This window comes from Panthera tigris, chromosome B3, assembly GCF_018350195.1.
Source record: "Panthera tigris isolate Pti1 chromosome B3, P.tigris_Pti1_mat1.1, whole genome shotgun sequence".
NCBI classification, from domain to species: Eukaryota; Metazoa; Chordata; class Mammalia; order Carnivora; family Felidae; genus Panthera; species Panthera tigris.
The window spans coordinates 120,956,926-120,976,872 of record NC_056665.1 but is presented as its reverse complement, the minus strand read 5'-3'; the positions used below and the strand labels follow the sequence as shown (position 1 = coordinate 120,976,872).

General features: G+C 45.8%; 1 protein-coding gene across 5 annotated transcripts in view; it reads left to right on the top strand.

Annotated features, from left to right (window-relative positions):
• Window positions 1-342: 342 nt before the first annotated feature.
• ANGEL1 (angel homolog 1) overlaps window positions 343-19,947 on the top strand; it is a 38,384-nt gene continuing 18,779 nt past the window's right edge. The window contains exons 1-6 of one of the 5 annotated variants that reach the window (XM_007095023.3): window positions 343-424; window positions 12,009-12,123; window positions 15,834-16,409; window positions 17,332-17,558; window positions 18,021-18,090; window positions 18,717-19,150. In XM_007095023.3, coding sequence (XP_007095085.2) covers window positions 12,021-12,123; window positions 15,834-16,409; window positions 17,332-17,558; window positions 18,021-18,090; window positions 18,717-19,150 — 1,410 coding nt within the window. In that variant the 5' untranslated portion in view covers window positions 343-424; window positions 12,009-12,020. Of the gene's footprint in view, window positions 425-12,008; window positions 12,124-13,005; window positions 13,110-13,160; window positions 13,232-13,655; window positions 13,911-15,833; window positions 16,410-17,331; window positions 17,559-18,020; window positions 18,091-18,716; window positions 19,151-19,947 lie in introns of those variants that run through there. The other 4 variants (XM_042990190.1, XM_042990193.1, XM_042990192.1 and 1 more) reach the window with 4 other exon arrangements.

Sequence of the window (19,947 nt, the reverse complement as noted above, 5' to 3'; positions counted from 1 at the left end):
CCTCTGAGTCGGGAGCAAACCCAAGCCCCTTAGTCAGGTGACTGTGAAGACGCACCACCATGTTCTTCTCTCAAGGTGGTTGTGCTTCAGGTACGAAATATTTCAGTGATGGGTGAAGTCAGTTTTCTTCTACCCTGTTCTCATTCCTTTTTTCTTTCCCCTTGGGAGAGTATCCTCAACGTTGGAGCAGAAGATCAAAAGCAAAGCACGACAAACATATGCTCTATCACTACAATTTGTTGCAGCCGAAGTACTGTTCAATCCAAACTACTGGGCTGCCTAACTTGAAACCCCTCAACCATCATTCCCGCGCTTGGCTGTTTTCACATGTCTTGGAGTTGAAGTTCACTTGCAGTTTACTATCAAGAGAATCTGGAAGCGTGTTTGTTCCTTCTTGATAAGCTTCCGGCACATCAACGGTCAGGTCAGTGACTGGAGGGCTTGGGGACACGGACATCCCTCTTTGCCACTCAGAAGAATGAGGAACATCTGGGAATTTGTGTAGGGAGAACATAGTTAGAGGCTTGGACCAAAAGAAACATGTACATCTGACACGTTACTCATTCCTTCAGGCATTTGTTCTGAAAAATATTTATAGAGCATCTATTATGTAAAAGGCACTATGCTAGGCACCACTGTGGGGAGGGAATGCAGACATGATTATGGCTTGGACCCTTCAAGGCATGTATGATACAAATTAGAAATTGACACAGCTACTCCTAGGGTTATGAGGGTTGTGGGCAAATATTTTTGGCAGAGCTCCTGTTCACATAAAGAATTGGAGTCACCCCAAATCAGCATGGCCACACCAGTCTAGGGGTCCCATCTCATGTAGTTCCTTGAAAGAAACACCAAATAGACCAGGGGGACTGGTCAACTCCCACGATGATTTGGTAAGCATGAGTCCTGGAGACTCTTTGGGCATCTGGTCTACGCCATGCTGGCGAAGAGGATAGAAAATGTCCTTAAAGGAGAAAAATGGGGACTGGAGAGTATGTAGATCCTGGTCTAAACTCTAGGTGCTCTGCCTAAACAGCACCATGTGGTCTCAGGCCCCAAGGGCAAATTAGAAAATTTGGGGGAAAGCACTCTAGCCACCAGCCAGAGGCACCAGGCAGTACTGGAAATTGATAAGGATCATGAGGGAGATTTGCTGGGAGTTCAAGGGAAAGTGAGGTTTCTTCATGCTGCGGAGCATTTGTGGGCTCTGGACAAGTAGAGTCCTGGCAAAAGGCATTTCTAGGAAGGCAGAATAAAGGAAGGAAACAGAGCCCAAGGTGGGTTTGGAGGAGTATAGGGTGCAAAGAGTAATGGGAAAAAGAGGCGCAAAAGGAACACGAGCTATTTCATAAATAGATTCAAATGCAGTGAAAAGTCAATAGAAAGCCACTGAAGATTTTTGAACAGGAGCATGATTTAATCAGGGCTTCTCTTTATAATGATAGGCAGCAATTATTTACTTATTTGGGGAAGAGTTCATTCTGGAGAAATAAAAATGTTCAGGAACCACAATTTAAAAATTTTGTATCTTTTTAGAAATCATGAAATGTAATACCTTCAACTTCTTTTCATGTGTTATTTTGAAAGTTTATTATTATTATATCCTGTTTTAATTCAAGTTCTAATTTTGAAATATTTTGGATTATAGCAGAGTTACAAAAATAGTAGAGTTCCCATGTACTCTTCATCCAGCTTTCCCTTGTGTTAACATCTTGCACAGAAACATTACCAAAACTGAGGAATTAACAGTGCTACAATGCTATTGACTACATTACAGACCATTTTTATATTTTATCAGTTTTTTCACTAATGTCCATTCTTTGTTCCAGGATCCCACACTGTGTTATCACGTCTCTCCCAAAATATGACATTTCTTTAGTCTTTGTCTCTCATGACCTTGACCCCTTATAGAAAGTACTGGTCAGATATTTTGTGTAATGTCCCTCAATTTGCGCTTGTCTGATGTTTTCTCATGATTACTGGGAAGGGTGCCAAAGTTGATGTGCCCTTCTCAGTGTGTATCAGGGACACATGATATCAATATGTATCACATCGATCTCTTGGTCAGGGTGGTATCTGCTGGGTTTATCTACTGTAAAGTTCTTTTCCCCTTTGTAATTAATACATATTTTGGAGAAGATATTTTATGCAAATATCTTATTTCTTATTTCTGCTTAAAATTTTTGCTCAATAATTTTAATATCATAAAATTAAAAAAAATTTTAAACATTTGAAAAAATGCTTACTTATTTATTTTGAGGTGGGGAGGGGCAGAGAGAGAGAGAGAGAGAGAGAGAGGAGGGAGAGAATCCCAAGCAGGCTCCATGCAGACAGTGTGGAGCCTGACATGGGGCTCCCATCCCATGAAACTGTGAGATCATGACCCGAGCTGAAATCAAGAGTTGGATGCTTAACCAACTGAGCCACCCGGGCACCCCAGCACCCATGGATTTTATTGAGATCTTGCCTCAACAAGTACTATTGTCGTGTTCTAAGGGTGATTTTCTGTTCCTGCCATCCTTCTACATTTGTTAATTGGAATTTTGTAAGAAAGAGTGGTCCCTTTCCCTCATTTATTTATTTGGTTGTTTATATTAATAGGGATCATGGATGCTTATTTTATTATTCGGGTTACAGTACAATACTATCATTATTTTGCTGTTTACATTCCAACTTTGGCTATGGGAGCTCATTCAGGCTGGCCCCGGTGCCCGTTTGACATGCTCTCCGCCTTTCATTTTTATTTGTTTGCTCATATCACAGGCATCAAGCACTTTTCCCAGGAGAGTGAAAACCTAGATGTGGGTGCTGGCATGCTCATCACCGTTAAGTTCTTACTGCTTCTCGTCATTTTCAGTGGGGTAGAGTGAGGAAATGGGTGCTAGCATGTATGTATGGGTACTGACCTGTGTATAACATCTGTATTTATTTCTATACCCATCTATCTATACGTATGTGAAACAAAAGCCACGGATACACCAATACCTCTGCTTGTAAGCCAGCACCACAGGAGACATTCATGTCTTTCCCCAGTGTGTATTTGTCACTTCTTTCTCGTCAAGAAACCCGGCTCTCGTTTTCTACCATATATTTACTTATTTTCTCATCTCTAGTATACATATAAAATAGTTTTAGGATTGGTAAACCATAACAGGGGAAACAAATTTACCAACTAGAATACAGTATTTATTGTGTAGGGGTTTTTGTTTTTTGTGAGTGTGTGTTCATCCTTATGTACCCAGTTAAGACACTTGCCCTGCCCCCGAATTATCTAGGTCTACTCTTTCTTCCTAGCCCCTTCGTTGTGGTTATTTGATGCATTTGTAACATAGGTGCACTTGTCACAGCCTGCGTTTCATCTTTCCCCGCTTATCTTGGTTGATTTTACTTGATTTACATACAGCAACATCCACTTCGTGCAGCACGGTTCTGTAGGTTTCAACAAATGCAGAGAATCATGTGTTTACTACCATGCTTCCACTCAAAACACTTCCATCACCCCCAACTTTCCCTCATGCTGCCCCTTTATGATTAAGCCCTTCCCCCAACCTAACCCCCAGCAATCATTGTTCCGTTTCCAACATTATGGTTTTACCTTTTCCGGAGTCATATAAATGAAATCATACAATGTGTAGTTTTGGGGGTGGCTTCTTTCATTTAAGATTTATCCTTATTGTTGCATGAAGCTGTAGCTTGTTGTTCCTTTTTATTGCGGAGTAATATTCCACTGTAGGATGTCCCACACTTATCCATTCACCTGCTAGCTCTTCATTTTTTCCCTTTCTTGGTGATTATGAACAAAGTAGCTATAAACCATCACATACAGGTTTTTGTGTGAACGTAAGATTTCATTCTTCTTGAGTATTAAATACCCAGGAGTAGCATTGTCACGTGTATATAGCAGGTGTATGTTTAACCTTGAAACCACCATGTTGTTACCCGAAGTCCAAAGGGGGTGTACCGATTTGAATTCTCAGTAGGAAGATATGGTAGCATCAGTTGCTCGACATTCTCGCTAACACTTGATTATGTTTTTGGGTTTTTTCGCCATTCATATATCTTCTTTATCGTTTGTTCAGATGTTTTGCCCATTTTAAGTTGGGTGGTTTATTTTCCGATGGAGTTTTGAGAGTCCTTGATATATTCTGAAGTCCTTTGTCAGAAATGTGGTTTCGCTTCTTATCCTTAACAATGTCTTTCACAGAGAACACACTTCAATTTTTATAAAGTCAAATAATTTTGATAATTTTTCAGAATCCATAATCAAAACATTTTCAAAATTTATCAAAATTATTAATTTTTTTTCTTTTATGGATCATGTTTTTGGGGTCATAGCTAAACTTTCTGCCCACCCCAAGTTCGTGTAGATTTCCTCCTGTGTTGCATCATAGAAGCTTTACAGTTTTAGTGTTTACATTTAGATCTGGGATCCACTAAAATTTATGGTAACATAAAATGTATCGTTTTAACCCTTTTAAAGGACACAATTCAGTGGCATTAAGTACATTAACAATGTTGTATAACCATCACCATTTGTTGTTTTTTCTCCATTTAATTGGCTTTCTACCACCGTCAAAAGTCTGTTGACTATATGTATCCTTTGGTGTTATTTGTGGGGCTAGCATTTCAGACTGTATAACCAGCATGTTACATTCCATCTAATCAAAATGTTGTACTTTTAAACTACTAATTTGTGAGATGAGCCCGAGGCGCTCGGAGGTAGGCGTAAGGCATTTAGGGGGCAGCAGGTAAACTAACTCTACAGTTAATCCACAGAGCAGGGACAAAAGAGAGTCCCTGGGGAGGAGGGGAGCTGTGATTTTGACTTGGAATGAGTCAAAGAGAATGTCACCCTGGGTGAGGTATGGCCAGTTACTAAGAGAATGAAAATTTCTTCCTTTATAGCCAATTTTATTGCTACAACACTTCCACTAGTGGGGAACATGGCAGAGGGACCCTTTACTATCCTATAAGCTACCATTTATATGGCACTTGTAAGTGACCACACTGTTCTGTAGAGTTTACATTTAAATTGTCTATTATTATGCTATTATGAGATACTATGTTTAAAATTTTTTTAATGTTTATTTTTTGAGAGAGAGAGAGAAAGAGAGGCAGAGTGCCAGTGGGAGAGGGGCATATGAGATACTATTTTTTAAACTTTTATTTATTTATTTTGAGGGGGGAGGGGCAGAGAGAGAGGGAGAGAGAGAACCCCAAGGCTTGGCACAGAGCCTGATGCGGGGCTTGACCCCATGGCTCAGACCTGAGCCAAAATCAGGAATCAGATGCTCAACCAACTGGGCCACCCAGGTACCCTGAGATACTATTTTTTATTACCATTTTACAGAGGAGGAAACTGAGCACAGAGAGGCTAAGTAAGTAGCCCAAGATCACACAGCTAAAAAGTGGCAGAACTGGGATATAGATGAAGTCTGGCTGCAAAGCCCATGCTGCCTCTCTGCACTGACCCCCTTGCTGTTAATTTAACATGACAAGGTTGTTCTCCTTTCAGGACAACTGCTATTCATGGTTTAGAAGGGTCTGGGTGCAGGTGATATATTTCAAGAATTGTCAAACTATAGTAGAGTATATATAGAGGACCAACTCTGGACCACTGCTTGTTTTGTAAATAAAGTTTTCTAAAAATACAGTCACTATCACTCATTTAGGTATATCTGTTGCTGCCTTCATGCAGTCACATGGCAAAGTCAAGCAGTTGCTACAGAGACCCATGGCCTGCAAAGCCAAAAATATTTCCTATCTGGTCCTTTAAGGAAAAGTTTGCCATTGTATTTGATAGCCACTAGCATAAGATCATAAGATAATGAAGGTTCCAGCTCTCCGAGGAAAGAATGGAGGGAAAAGAATCCAAGAAAGTTGGCAGAAACCATGTTAGAAGGCAAGATGAGGAAGCACATGGCCACCTGGGTAGCTCAGTCAGTTGGGCAACTGACTCTTGGTTTTGGCTCGGGTCATGATCTTACGGTTCATGGGATCGAGCCCCACGGTGGGCTCTGTGCTGACAGCATGGAGCCTGCTTAGGATTCTCTCTCTCTCTCTCTCTCTCTCTCTCTCTCTCTCTCTCCCCCTCTCCCCTCCTCTCTTTGCCCCTCAAAATAAACAAACAAACATATTTTAAAAATTAGGAAGCAAAACCAAAGAAAGAAACAGACGCCATTATTATTAGATGTAATAAGATCCCATTTTATGCAAGGGCTTTTCAAAACAATGATAGTTGTAAATCAAGTGAGATTTCAAATATGAGGGGGTCTTTTCCTCTTGCACTGCTGGTGGGAATGCAAACTGGTGCAGCCACTCTGGAAAACAGTGTGGAGGTTCCTCAAAAAATTAAAAATAGATCTACCCTATGACCCAGCAACAGCACTGCTAGGAATTTACCCAAGGGATACAGGAGTGCTGATACATAGGGGCACTTGTACCCCAATGTTTATAGCAGCACTTTCAACAATAGCCAAATTATGGAAAGAGCCTAAATGTCCATCAACTGATGAATGGATAAAGAAGTTGTGGTTTATATACACAATGGAATACTACTTGGCAATGAGAAAGAATGAAATATGGCCTTTTGTAGCTACATGGATGGAACTGGAGAGTGTTATGCTAAGTGAAATAAGTCATACAGAGAAAGAAAGATACCATATGTTTTTACTCTTATGTGGATCCTGAGAAACTTAACAGAGGACCATGGGGGAGGGAAAGGGGAAAAAAACAGTTAGAGAGGGAGGGAGGCAACCCATAAGAGACTCTTAAAAACTGAGAATAAACTGAGGGTTGATGGGGGGTGGAAGGGAGGGGAAAGTGGGTGATGGGCATGAAGGAGGGCACCTATTGGGATGAGCACAGAGTGTTGTATGGAAACCAATTTGACAATACATTTCATATTAAAAATAAATAAAAAGAAAAAAAATGGCAAATATGAGGGGGTCTTTGAAAGAAAGGCACTTGCAGAATGATAAAGCAAGAACCGCCCCATTATGTGTCTACTTTTGCAAGTGTGGATTTTATTATGCTTGGTTTCCTTATGAAACTGAAGCTCTTCATTCATTCGGTGTGTTGAATGCCCTAGTGCTGGGCTAGGCGAGGGGAACAGAGTGGTGAACCTCATGAGGGGCACTGATGAGTAAAAAGATAGTGACCGTGTTGGGTCCAGAATAAGCAAGGATGAGAGAAAAGCAAAGAGGAGGAGGCTGCTGGTCCAGCCTGGGGGCAGTGGTACGTTTGTGTGGGGGTGGTGCTGGAGATTTGGGAGAGCTTCCTTGAGGAAGAAATGTCTAGGCTGAAACTTGAAGGTCCATTAGGCAGATGAAGGCAGGGGCAGGGGCAGACCCAGGGGAGGAGGAGTATTTGAGGCTGGGAAGAAAGCATATACAAAGTCCCTGCAGCATGCTGAGGCCATCACAGGTGGTTTAGTGAAGCTGGGTTGGGATCCTCATTGAGGGGAGTGGTGATGGAAAGGAAAAGCAGACAGAAGAGATAGGAGGTGAGCAGAGGCCAATAACAGAGAGCCTTTGGTGCTGTGCTAAGGAGTTTGGCCTGCATTTGAGGACAGTGGGGTTTACAGAGAGGTTTTAAGCATCAGTGTGACCTGACATGATTCCCAGAGTAGAAATATTGCTCTGGCTGCAGCGTGGAAAGCAGACTGGGGAAAAGAGGAGGATCAAAGCCAGGTAGAAGTGGCTGCAGGGGGCACCTGGGTGGCTCAGTTGGTTAAGCGTCTGACTCTTGATTTCAGCTCAGGTCATGATCTCAAGGTTCGTGAGATCGAGCCCCGCATTGGGCTCTGTGCTGACACGGTGGAGCCTGCTTGGGATTCTCGTTCTCTCCCTCTCTCTCTGCCCCCACCCCACTCATGCTCACTCTCTCCCCCTCTTAAAAAGAAAAAGGGGCGCCTGGGTGGCTCAGTTGGTTAAGCATCCGACTTCGGCTCAGGTCATGATCTCATGGTCCGTGAGTTCGAGCCCCGCGTCGGGCACTGTGCTGACAGCTCAGAGCCTGGAGCCTGCTTCAGATTCCGTGTCTCCCTCTCTCTCTGACCCTCCCCCATTCATGCTCTGTCTCTCTCTGTCTCAAAAATAAATAAACATTAAAAAAAATTAAAAAAAAAAAAGAAAAAAGTGGCTGCAGGGATGAAGTGGACTTACTGAATAAATATAAAGAAGGCCAAAACACTCGGACTCGGAACAGTTCGGATATGAGAGTAAAAAGGAAAATAAAAAGCCTGAGGCCAGGGTAACTTGGTAGATGACTGTGCCATTCAGAGCCAAGAGGACAGAAGAGCTGAGGGGACAGAGGGGCAGTCATTTTTGGAGAATGGTGGGGAAAGGTGCTGAATGCAATTTGGGGTGTGTTGAATCTCTAAGGTGCCTCTGGGCCATCTATTGGAGAGGCCGTTAGGCAAAAGGATTTATGAGTCTGTGGCCCAGGGAAAGGATTAAAAATGTAGGTATGTGAGTTGTTGGTATGTGAATGGTATCTGAAGCCATTGGAAGGGTGAACATTTCTCAAGGAGGGATTTTAAAGTAAGAAGAGGAAAGAGACCAAGGGTGAAATCCTGGGAACACCATCATTGAAAGGGGGGTGTTCAGGGGAACAGAAATAAAAGACACTAGGACAAATGTCCACAGTGTCAGAAAGAAAACAAAAATGTCAAAGAAACCAACAGGAGAGAATCTTACAAGAGGCGGGGAGTTAGGCAAGATTACAGAACATTCAAGAAATAATAAAGCCTGGAGGGTGCCCATTAAATGTGGCCACAAGGAAGGCACTGGGAAATCTGGTGGGGAGTTTCAGTGGAGTGATGAGGACAGAAGCCCCACTGCAGTGGGATGAAGATGAGACGAATGAGAGATGAGGAAGTATGGATATCAGGAGTGGACAACTCAAGAAGCCTGGCTATGAAGGAGACGTGGGGAGATGGAGGGATGGCTGGAGGAGGACTTGGGCTGGGGGAGAGTTCTGTATAGGAGATCCGAAGCATGGTTAAATGCTGATGGGAAGGAGTCCAGGAAAAAAAGGAGAGTGGTGAGCAGAAGGAGCATAATCTCTGAAGAAGCAGGAGGAGGGGATCCTATGAAAGATGGAATGGCCAGCCATCGTGTTGGGAGGGAAGGAAGGCAGTTAGAGTTGCCTGTCAGTGAGTTGGTGTGGCAACAAGCAGTAGAGAGTTTTCACTTGGTGGCTCTAGTTTTTCTCTAAAGTTGGTAGGGAGACGATCTCCCGAGAACAAGAAGGGACACCACAGGACAACAAGTTTGAGAAGAATGGTCATGATGGGAAGTGAGAGAAACCTAGTTAAGAGCACAGGATTGCTGGGGAGGGTTGAGGGCTGAAGTGAAGTTGGAGGCCAGCACACTAGGAGCTCCAGTCCAAGGGGCTGGTAATTTTATTCACCAGTGCTCAGCAGCCCAGATGTAAGAGCCAAGAAGGAGAATGGTTTTACTTGACCTAGCAGTAATCAAAGAACAATGGGCAAGAGAGATGATACTGGGAAGACAGTGATTTAAAAGATGGCTCATGGAGTGGGGGGCACCTGGGTGGCTCAGTCAGTTAAGTGGCAGTTCGGCTCAGGTCATGATCTCACAGTTTGTGAGTTCAAGCTCTGTGTTGGGCTCTGGGCTGACAGCTTGGATCTTGGGGCTTGCTTCGGATTCTGTGTTTCCCTCTCTCTCTCTCTCTGCCCTTCCCCTGTTCGCACTCGTGCCTCTCTCTCTCTCAAAAATAAATAAATATTAAAAAAAAAAAAAAGATGGCTCATGGGGATTCCATGTTGGATAGAGAAAGAAATGGTGATTGAGGGAAAGTGTGAGGACAGAATAGAGAACCCGAGGGTTTGATGGAGCTAGAGAACTGCTGAAGTAGAAGCAAAAGTGGGCCATGAGGTGATCTGTCGGAGTGGGTGTGTGAATTTATGATTTCGGAGGCAGGGCAGTACCCCGTAATGATACTCCAAGGGTATCTGATGTACAGTGGGAATGAGGCCACCGAGGAGGTGGTGACAGTGAGCTTCTAGGGCTTGGGATGGCTCATCCACATTGGGCATAGGAGGATTTCAGGTAGGAAAAACGGAGTCTAAGGCTAGAGTCTGCAATGAAAGAGGAGGAGGGTGCTGGAGGTCAAGAAAAGACAGGATGAGGCTGGGGTAACACTGATGAGTGCTTGATAAACATCTAATGGATACATGAATGTGTGAATGAGTGAATGAGTGAATGTATCAATTCAGACCAATCTGGCACATTCTGGGAATATCTAGCCATAAATCCCAAGATCCAGGAGGAAACACTAGGCTAACAGAAGCCAAGTTAGGAGAAGTGTACAGGTGTCAGGTTATCATAAGATTTGAATGGAGGCAGTTCTTTTCAGCATATCCCATCTGAGAGGCTGTTGAGCCCTCTAGACCTGCGCAGGTTCAATACGATATCTACAAGCCCCTTGTAGCCACGGAGCACTTGAATTGTGGCTAATCTAAACTGAGATGTGCTATCACATATACTGGATTTCAAAGACTTAGTACAAAAAAAGAAAAAAAAAAGAACATAAGCTGCCTTATTTTAAAATATTGATGATGTTGAAATGCTGATTTTTTGGATAAATGGGGTTAAATAAAACATACTATTAAAAATTAATTTCACCGTTTTTTTTTGTTTGTTTTTTTGTTTGTTTTGTTGTGCTTTTTATATGAGGCTACTAAAATTTTCCAATTACATATGCGGCTCACATTATATTTCTCTTGGGCACCTTTGCTCTAGGCCTTGCTCAGCAGCCTCTGCAATCCTGAAAGGAAGCTTCATGACAGCCTGTGTAATGTACACGTTCGACCAATAAATTAATAAGGGCAGCCATCTTGAACTTCCACACATACCTGCTGGCATAAGTAAAATTTGAATCCGCAAGAACTTAAGCTTCTTGCATACAGAAAATTTCCCTGTAAAAGAACATTTTATATCCTTCAAAGTATTGCAAAACCTTCCACTTGCCCTATTCGTTAGGTTCTGCATCCTTGAAACCACCCAGTGGTTTATCATTGCCTCCACTGTTATCACAGTTGGGATGAATCGAGGGACTCATCCGATCTCTCTTCTTGGAATATTTCTGACATGATGAAGCTGCAAATTGTAGTACCACATTACAGTTTGGAAGGCCCTTATTTCTGCCAGAGATTGTAGAAGGTGACCCTACATTAGCAGTAGCCAGAGCTGGTTTGCGCTTATGTTAAAAACATGCATATAATGGTAAACACTAAGAGCTTACCCTGGGTTGGGCACAGCAAGGAAACTGAGGTTTCAAGAGGTTCAGTAACCCGAGAGGTTCCACAGGTAGGAACTGGCAAAGCCATGGTCTGAACTCAGGTGGCCTCACTCCAAAACATGTGATGCTCACAACCCCCTACCCTTTCCAACATAGCTGAAAGTGGATTAGGAAACAAAAAGAGATCAGTCTTGCTTACTTGGCCTCGGGAAAAGCCTCTGAAAGAATATGGCATGAGCTGGCCTGACACATTTTGCTCACACATGCATTGAACAGCACAGTTGAGGATTAGGTCCTTTAGCAGAAGTTCCCAAACTGTATGCCAGAATAACCTGGTCAGTGTCCATGGCCCCATTCCAGACCTGTTAAATCAGAACCCTGGGAGTAGCGCCTAGGAGTTTGTACTTTTAAAACATTTCCAAGTGGATAAGGGAACCCTCATTTCACAAAATGAAACACAGTCCCTAGGTAAGTACCTTGACTTGGGATCTGATTTACAATTTGGACTTCTCGGTAACCACTGGGACAATACAGAAGGAAGGTACAAGGAAGGTTTATTTAAGCCACATAAAAGGAGTGGGCCTGGCTTTGGAGGCTCTTTAGATAGAGCTAATATTTGTGCACTAGTTTTTAAGAGGCTTCTCAACCTTCAGATGGTCCCTGGGGCTCCTGCTTCTTCTCAGGCAAAGGCGTGAGTGCTGTTACTTGAAGCCAGACTGACTCTCTCCTCCTTCTTTTAGCCTTTCAGTGTTATGATGTATCCAGCTGGTCCTGGATCTGGTGACTCTCCAGAGGGCTTCTCCGAGCAACCGAGGCTCCAGTCACAAATCGGAAATCACACAGCTCAGACACTAGGTACCAAATTTGGGAGTATTACACGGTCCTTCCTTCAGAGTGAGGCTGAGGCAGACTGAGGGTGAGGGATGGGGGAGAGAAACTCAGAGGTCTTTGGGTAAGCGCACAATGGACGGAAGACCTGGCCTTCATTAGGTGACATATGCTTTGTTTGGTCAACAAAGATTTGGTCCCTACTATGTGCCTGGCATCGTTGGAGGCACTAGAGAGATATACCTCAGTGAAAACTAACCAACAAACCAGACTTGGTCCCTGCCTTGTGGAACTTTTTTCCCCACCTTTCTTGAACCCTTTACCAATGGGATACCCCCTCCCCTTTTTTTCCCCCAGATTGGGTAAAAAAAAAAAGGGCCCATTTTGAATAGGATGGGAGAGGAGACAAAGGTGTAGACTTAATTTGTGACCTAGAATCTGAGCTGAGTAAGACAGTAGAGTCAGGAAAAGTAAACAAATGGGGAAGAACTGGCTCTCTTTTCTGGGATGAGAAGAGATTATAGAAGTCAGGGCTGTGTGAGGCCTTAGAGAAAATTCTGCCCTTCATTTTACAGATGAGAAAACTGAGGGGCAGAGAGGTTATAGTGTACCCGAGGTGGGCCCCCTAGCTCCGTGGCAAAAGTAGCTGTGAAACTGCCTTAGAATGGATACTATGGGAGCCTCCAATGAGGTGCTTAATTTTCAAACTGGGCTCCTGGATGGCTTCCGGGAGGCAGGCCGGGCCCGTTGCCACGGAAACAGACTCACCGACCTCGCGGTCCCACACGTGGCTCTGCGCTCCCAATAAAGTTGTTGTTGAATCGCAGCGGTACCACGTGAGCCGCCCCGGGGGCGGGGCCGGGGGCGGGGCCGAGCTGAGAGAGACCCGGCGGGCGGCCGTGAGGAGGGGAGGCGGGCGCGGGCGCGAGCGCGAGCGCGGCGGCCGGCCATGATCGCGTCGTGCCTGTGTTACCTGCTGCTGCCGGCCGCGCGCCTCTTCCGTGCCCTCTCAGGTACCGGCCCCGCGTCCTGGCAGGCGGGCGCCAGGCCCGGGCCCACGTCGGCAGGGCCCCGCGGGGCCTGGGGCCGGCGTGCGGCGCGTCGGGCGTCACGACCACGTTTCCCCCCGGCCGAGGTGTGGGGAGGCGGCCCCCGGTGCCGCTCCTGGACCCCACGAGGCCCGGGCCTGGCCGACGAGCCTCGCGGGCGGCCCCCCTCACGCCTGTGGCCTGGTGGCGTCGCGCCACGGTTAACGTGGGAAGAGGCCGGCGAAGGGGCAGGGGCCCGCCGAGGCACGGCCCTGGGAGGGGTCGGCGAGGGTTGGGGCGAGGCGAACGCCCGAACTCCCTGGGGGCGGGGGGTGTGAGCCGAAGACCCGCACGCACCTGCCTTCCCCTGGGTTACTCCACACTCACCTTTCACAGCCGCCTCTCCGCTCTCCCGCCGAGTGTCTGGTTGAAAACCTGGTGCTCGCAACCCGGAGACCATTTAACCCCCAGCTTTGAAGCGGTCTCCCGTGGGTTTGGGTTTAGAGAGTCCGTGCGGTGGAGCCAGCGCCCAGAGAGAAGAGAGTTATTCCGTCACTTTTCCGTGATCTGCCCGCGCTCCCGTTCCTGGTCTTTGAAATTCCCGAGGCTCTTAGGAGACCGTCAGTCCCTGTGACAGATCCCGCAGAACTCCCAGAATGTTCTCCGGCAATTTAGAGGGCGGGACAGACCAAGAACTACTTTCTTAGAAATACGCGGTTCAGCTGCATTCTGTGTTTGTCGTTTCCGGAACTTTACGCAGCGTGTGTATGTAAAATAGCCACTCAGGTATTTATTTCTGTGGGTCTGTCGCTAGAATGCAAGCCGCAGGAGGGCAGGGCCATGTCTGTCCTGCTCCCTGTAGCTCTAGCGCTAGCACACTGTCCAGAATATAGTAGGCACTCAACTAAGCAATATTTGTGTGTCCGTACTTCTGAGGAATGAGAAGCTCCGCGGAAGTAATTGTTTTCAGAGAATTAAAGCAGATTCCTTTACCCATGTTGCTGCCATTTCTGGAGCCCTTCCGATGTCCCGTGACAGCCTTAGTGACATATACTTGTCCGCAGGTTTATAGACCAGTAGTCAGAGTTTAGAGAGATCACAGGAGGGGCCACTCCCTCCCTCCCTCCCCCATAGAAGTAGTGCCACTTCTTTCAACTTTGTGTATTGGTTCCTACAGAAGGTTTTCTTTCTATGCTTCCCATTCCCTTCCTTCCTCCCTCCCTTATCAAACGATTCTGTTGAAAAACCAACGGCCGCCGCCATGCCACCACCACCAAAAATCTGCTAAATTTGAAAACGAGTACTTTCACACTTGTAAACAAGAGAAACTCTTCCGTCTGCTATGCAGAGGATGTTTCCAGGGGCAGGAGATTAGCAAATCCCTGAGGTTAAAGCCAGCAACACAGCCCGTGGATTTAAAACAGGGTTTCCCAATCTCAGCATTATGGACATTTGGGCCTGGGCTGTCCTTTGCACTCTAGGATCTTCAGCAGTATCCTTCTCCTCTGACCTCTAGATGCCAGTAGCATCCCCACAGTTGTGACAGCCACTGTGTTTCCAGATAATATCAAATGTCCCCTGAGGGCAAAATTACCCTCTGGTTGAAAACCACTGGTTTAGAGAGCCATAAATCAACATAGACTATAAATAAGATAGTATCTTTCAACATTTGAACCATTTTGAAGTTTTTCTTGCCTTTTAAAAAATAGAGCTGATAAAATGAATCTCTGGTGATTGAGGGTGAGTGTCGTGCATGTCACTTGTCCTGTGTTGTAAATAAGTGATTTAGTGAGTGTGGGTGTTTGCTCGCACCAAAATACTGTGCTTGGAGTTTGGGGGCTCTAATTTTAGAGTTTTCCCACCTGCTTTCTTGCCTGTTGGCTGTCATTTGTGGCTGCCGTAGCAGAGAGATGACAGCTGTCTCTTGCTGTCAGTTGTTGGCGTCTTCTGATTTACAGCCTCTGGTGTGTTATGGAATGGGAAAGCTGATAATGAAGTTTGTGAAGATTGATGAATAGAATACATAGCTTTGAGACAAAGAGCAAGGGCCTTTGCTAAGAAGTAAATTGTATAGATTTTGAGACACTCTTTTTGTCTACTTTAGGACTTTTTCTTTTGGAATGTATTTGTAGGTTAGAGGATTTATAAAACTGGAAAGGCTCTTGGAGATTATCTAGTTCAAACTTCCCCTGTCTCCACTTTATAGGCAAGAATGAGTTCATCTCACCAGAGGCATTGTCCAAGGTCACATGATTTGTTAATTTCATTGCTAGGTCGTAACCCACGGTTCTGATTCACGGTCAAGTGCTGGTTCCAATGTAATATGGCCCTTAGAACCAGAGAGTTCTGGTTCTGATGTTTAATAGGAGTCTTAACCTCCAGATAAAAGGGATGTGGTTACATGTGACCGTCTTTGTCCTAGATTATGTGGGATAGCTGTTCTTTCATTCATATAGTGAATACTTTTAGATCCCTACCATATACATTAGTTAATATGTATGAAGCACTTAGAATACCACCCAGCACGTAGTAAGCACTTCATGCTAATGATGAGGTGTTCCAGGTATTAAAATGGGCAGGCTCAGTGGTGGTACAACTATGAGCAAGGTGGATATGATTCTTGCTTGTATGGGACTTACATTCTAGTTGGGAGAAGAGTATGGGTTGGGTGATGTTGTCATCTTATAACATGGTATTTTGCCTTCTTAGATGCTTTCTTCACATGTCGAAAAAATGCCCTCCTGGCGAAGAGCTCGTCCACCCAGGTAGAGGGCAGCTTTGCCATGGCCCCTCGGGGGCCCGACCAGGAGGAGTGTGAGGGCCTGCTACAGCAGTGGCGAGAAGAAGGGTCGAGCCAGGTGCTCTCAACTTTGAGTGAGGGTCCCCTTGTAGATAAGGGACTAGCCCAGAGCAGCCTGGCGCTTCTGATGGATAATCCTGGAGAACAGGATGCTGTGTCAGAGGACAAGTGGTCCAGCAGGCAGCTGAGTGACCTACGGGCAGCAGAGAACCTGGAGGAGCCTTTCCCTGAGGTGCTAGGAGAGGAGCCACTGCCAGAGGTCGAGGGCCCAGTGTGGACGGCTGTCCCCATGCAGACCGGCCCCGAGTATGCAGACTGTGCTGCCCTCCCAATGGGTGCCCTGGCTGCAGAGCAGTGGGAAGAGGACCCTGCAGTGGTGGCCTGGAGCATAGCACCTGAGCCTATGCCCCAGGAAGAGGCTCTCATCTGGCCTTTTGAGGGCCTGGGGCAGTTGCAGCCTCCCCCGATGGAAATCCCATATCATGGTGAGTCTGACAACTGGCTGAGTGAGCCAGGGTAGCAGCTTGTCTCCACTCTGGGCAGAGCCATTGCTAAAGAGAAGACTCTCTGGTGGGGAGCTCTGTCTCTGCATTCTGATCTTACAGTGTCAAATCTAGAGGGGCCTTAGAGATTGTCTCATTCAGCCCCATGGTCTTTCAGATGAAATAACCATGATGCAGACAGGTAGCAGGACATGCCTGAAGTCACATGGCTAGATGCAGAAGCGAAAGCACTGCATCTGATTCTGATTCTCCATGATGCTGCATCTAGTTCTGATTCTCCATGATGCTGTTTCTAGGAGTAGTGGTGGAGAGATCTCAGGGCCTGTACTCTGCCTCAACCAGAATTTTATCTTCTAGTTTTACCTACATATTTGGCTTCCACTAAAATTTGAAGAATGAGTTCTGTGGCTCAAGTGGGTTGAGCCCACTTGCATCTCCATGCTCTAGGGGAGATGGGGAACATGTGGTTTACAGCTCCACAGGCTTTTTCAAGTATAAAGGTTAGAAAACACCCAAGGCTAAGATTACTCTCGAAATGTCTTTAACCTCAGGTGACTATTAAACACATTGATCCGAGGGATCCTCCACAGAGACCCATGGATTTATCAAAAGTGAGAAATTGTCAGCCTTCATTTATTGAACATGTACTAGGTGCCAGGTACTATGCTAGGTACTGGGGATCCACGCTGAACAGGCCAAGATTGTCTCTGGCTTTATGGAGCTTGCTGTCTAGTCTGGAAATGTCCATAGAGTACTGCTCAAATAGCCAGAGAGAGGGATGGGTGACAGGAAAGATGACAAAAAGGAACTTCAGGCACAGTATCTCTGAGTCAGGAGTGGAGATGGTGGGGCCTGTGGATAACATGTACTTCTTGTGGACTTCTTCTCCCCAACCCCTTTGCAGAAATCTTGTGGCGAGAATGGGAGGATTTCTCTACTCAGCCAGATGCTCAGGGCCTGGAGGCGGGGGATGGCCCTCAGTTCCAGTTCACTCTAATGTCCTATAACATCCTGGCCCAGGACCTGATGCAGCAGAGCTCAGAGCTCTACCTGCATTGCCACCCAGACATCCTCAATTGGAACTATCGCTTTGCGAATCTCATGCAGGAATTCCAGCACTGGGACCCTGATGTGAGTGACGAAGGGGGGAAGGTGCCATCTTGTATTTGCTCTGGACCTGGGCTATTTCCCAAATGCTCTTAAAAAATGAGTTTACAGTTTATATGTGTATAGGGTCAGAGTTCTGCCTAGGGCTGGAGCCTTCTTGCCTGGAATAAATGAGTTTTTGGCAGGTGTTGAGAAGACTCCGTGGGTACACACTTTCCAATACCTTTATGCAGGGAGGGAGACTTGAGGGATTCAAGGAACAGGAAAACCCAGCACATGCTTCGGGTCTACTCAGCTTAAGTCTAGGCTTTTCCTTGATGGGGGTGGCTGTATGGGAAGAGTTGGCCCTGCGGGAAGCTTCAGTGTGACCCTGCCTGAGACCAGCAGCAGCTTTCCACCTGCCCTCAGTCCCTGCTCCTGGGGTGGGAGTCACTCTCCAGCACTCTTGGTACTCTGGAGTGATTGGTTTCCTTGTCACTTTTCCAGATCCTGTGTCTCCAGGAAGTCCAGGAGGATCATTACTGGGAGCAGCTGGAGCCTTCTCTGCGAATGATGGGTAATGCGGTTCCCTGGCATGTTCACCAGTCTTGCTTCCTATGGCCCTGTCTGTTCTCTCCTGAAGGCACCATCTTTTTCTTTTGCTTCAGTAAATCCTCATTCTCACCTGTGCACTAGCTCCTCCTTTGTATGGGTGAGAAAGAAAGACTTCTGTAGTTTTAAAGCAATTCTGGCATTAATTGCCTTGAATTAATTAATTGACATGAATTGCCTTTAATCCTTGAAGTAACCAACCCTGTGAGGTTGAGTATTGTTATCCCTGTTTTACAGTGAGGAAACTGAGGTTCTGTAAATTTGTGTGACTTGCTCAAGGTCACCATGCTACAAAGCTAGTAGGTTGTGCAGCTAGGACTCCAATTTGTTTGACTCTAGAATCCATGCTTTTCCTGTCGAGTTCTGTCTCTTCATACCCTTCTGTCCTACTTCCCCTTTAGCCACTCAGTCATCTGCTTACCACTGTAAGGGAACCTCTGCAGAACCAAGGAGTTGGCAAGGACAGGAACTCCCCTTATGGAGCAGCGGGAGCAGTGCCTTAGGCATACACGCCTCGGCTACTGCCACTGCTTGGAGGGATTCAGGCTTCAAGGACTCTGACCCATCTCCTTGGCCGGGTGTTCCTTGCAGGTTTTACCTGTTTCTACAAGAGGAGGACCGGATGTAAGACAGATGGCTGCGCTGTCTGCTACAAGCCCACGAGATTCCGTCTGCTCTGTGCCAGCCCTGTGGAGTACTTTCGGCCTGGCTTGGAGCTCCTCAATCGGGACAACGTGGGCTTAGTGTTGCTGTTGCAGCCACTAGTCCCAGAAGGCCTGGGGCAAGTCTCAGTGGCCCCTCTCTGTGTGGCAAATACCCATGTCTTATACAACCCACGCCGGGGTGATGTCAAGCTGGCCCAGATGGCCATTCTCTTGGCAGAAGTGGACAAAGTGGCCAGGTTGTCAGATGGCAGCCATTGCCCCATCATCTTGTGTGGTGACCTGAATTCTGTTCCTGATTCACCTCTCTACAACTTCATCAGGGATGGGGAGCTCCAGTACCATGGGATGCCAGCCTGGAAGGTGAAATGGGGGAAACCACTTCGGGGGTGGGAATATGGCCAAGGGAGAGATTCAGCTGTTGGCAGCTAGTGCTGCTTCTGTGGCAGGGACCTCAGTTACACCTGTTCTGGCTCCCTCCTGCCTTTTCTTGTTCTGTTGAATAGTTTTTGTTCTGAAACCTGGAAGTTAGAAATTCCTGGGTGCCTTTGGCGTCTTGAAATCCTTTCAATTTTTACCATTGATTGGTAGTTTAGATGTAATACACAAGTACATCCTTGCAAGAATTCAAACATAAAATAAGACCAAACCCACGTTTATTACATACATTCCTTACCTTTTCCCTTAGAGTGAAGTAGTAACTGTTTGAAGTTTGGTGGTTGTCTTCCAGAACGTTCTGTATATATTTACGGTGATATCTATGTTCCTGTGATATTGTAATTATAATTTACACTTATTAGGTACTAACTGGATTCCAGGTGCTATTTTAAGCACTTTACATGTATTAACTCACTCAACTTTCACAATTTCTGTCATCGCTTAACATTTTTTAAGTGAGGAAACTAAGGCGTAGAGAAGTTAGGCAGTTGCTGGCTCTAGATTATGCAGGTAGGTAGTGGTGGAGCCAGGATCTGTAACCAGGATCTGCAAGCCCTAGAGCTCTTGCCCCACCAGTGCTATGCTGTGATTGCTTCTAACTGCTGATATTTGACCTATTGTGTATATGTGTGTACTCTATGTTTCGTTTTGTAGTTTGGTTTTTTTCACGCAGCAACGTATATATGGATCTATCTCGTTCCTTTTAAATGCTGAATGTTGGT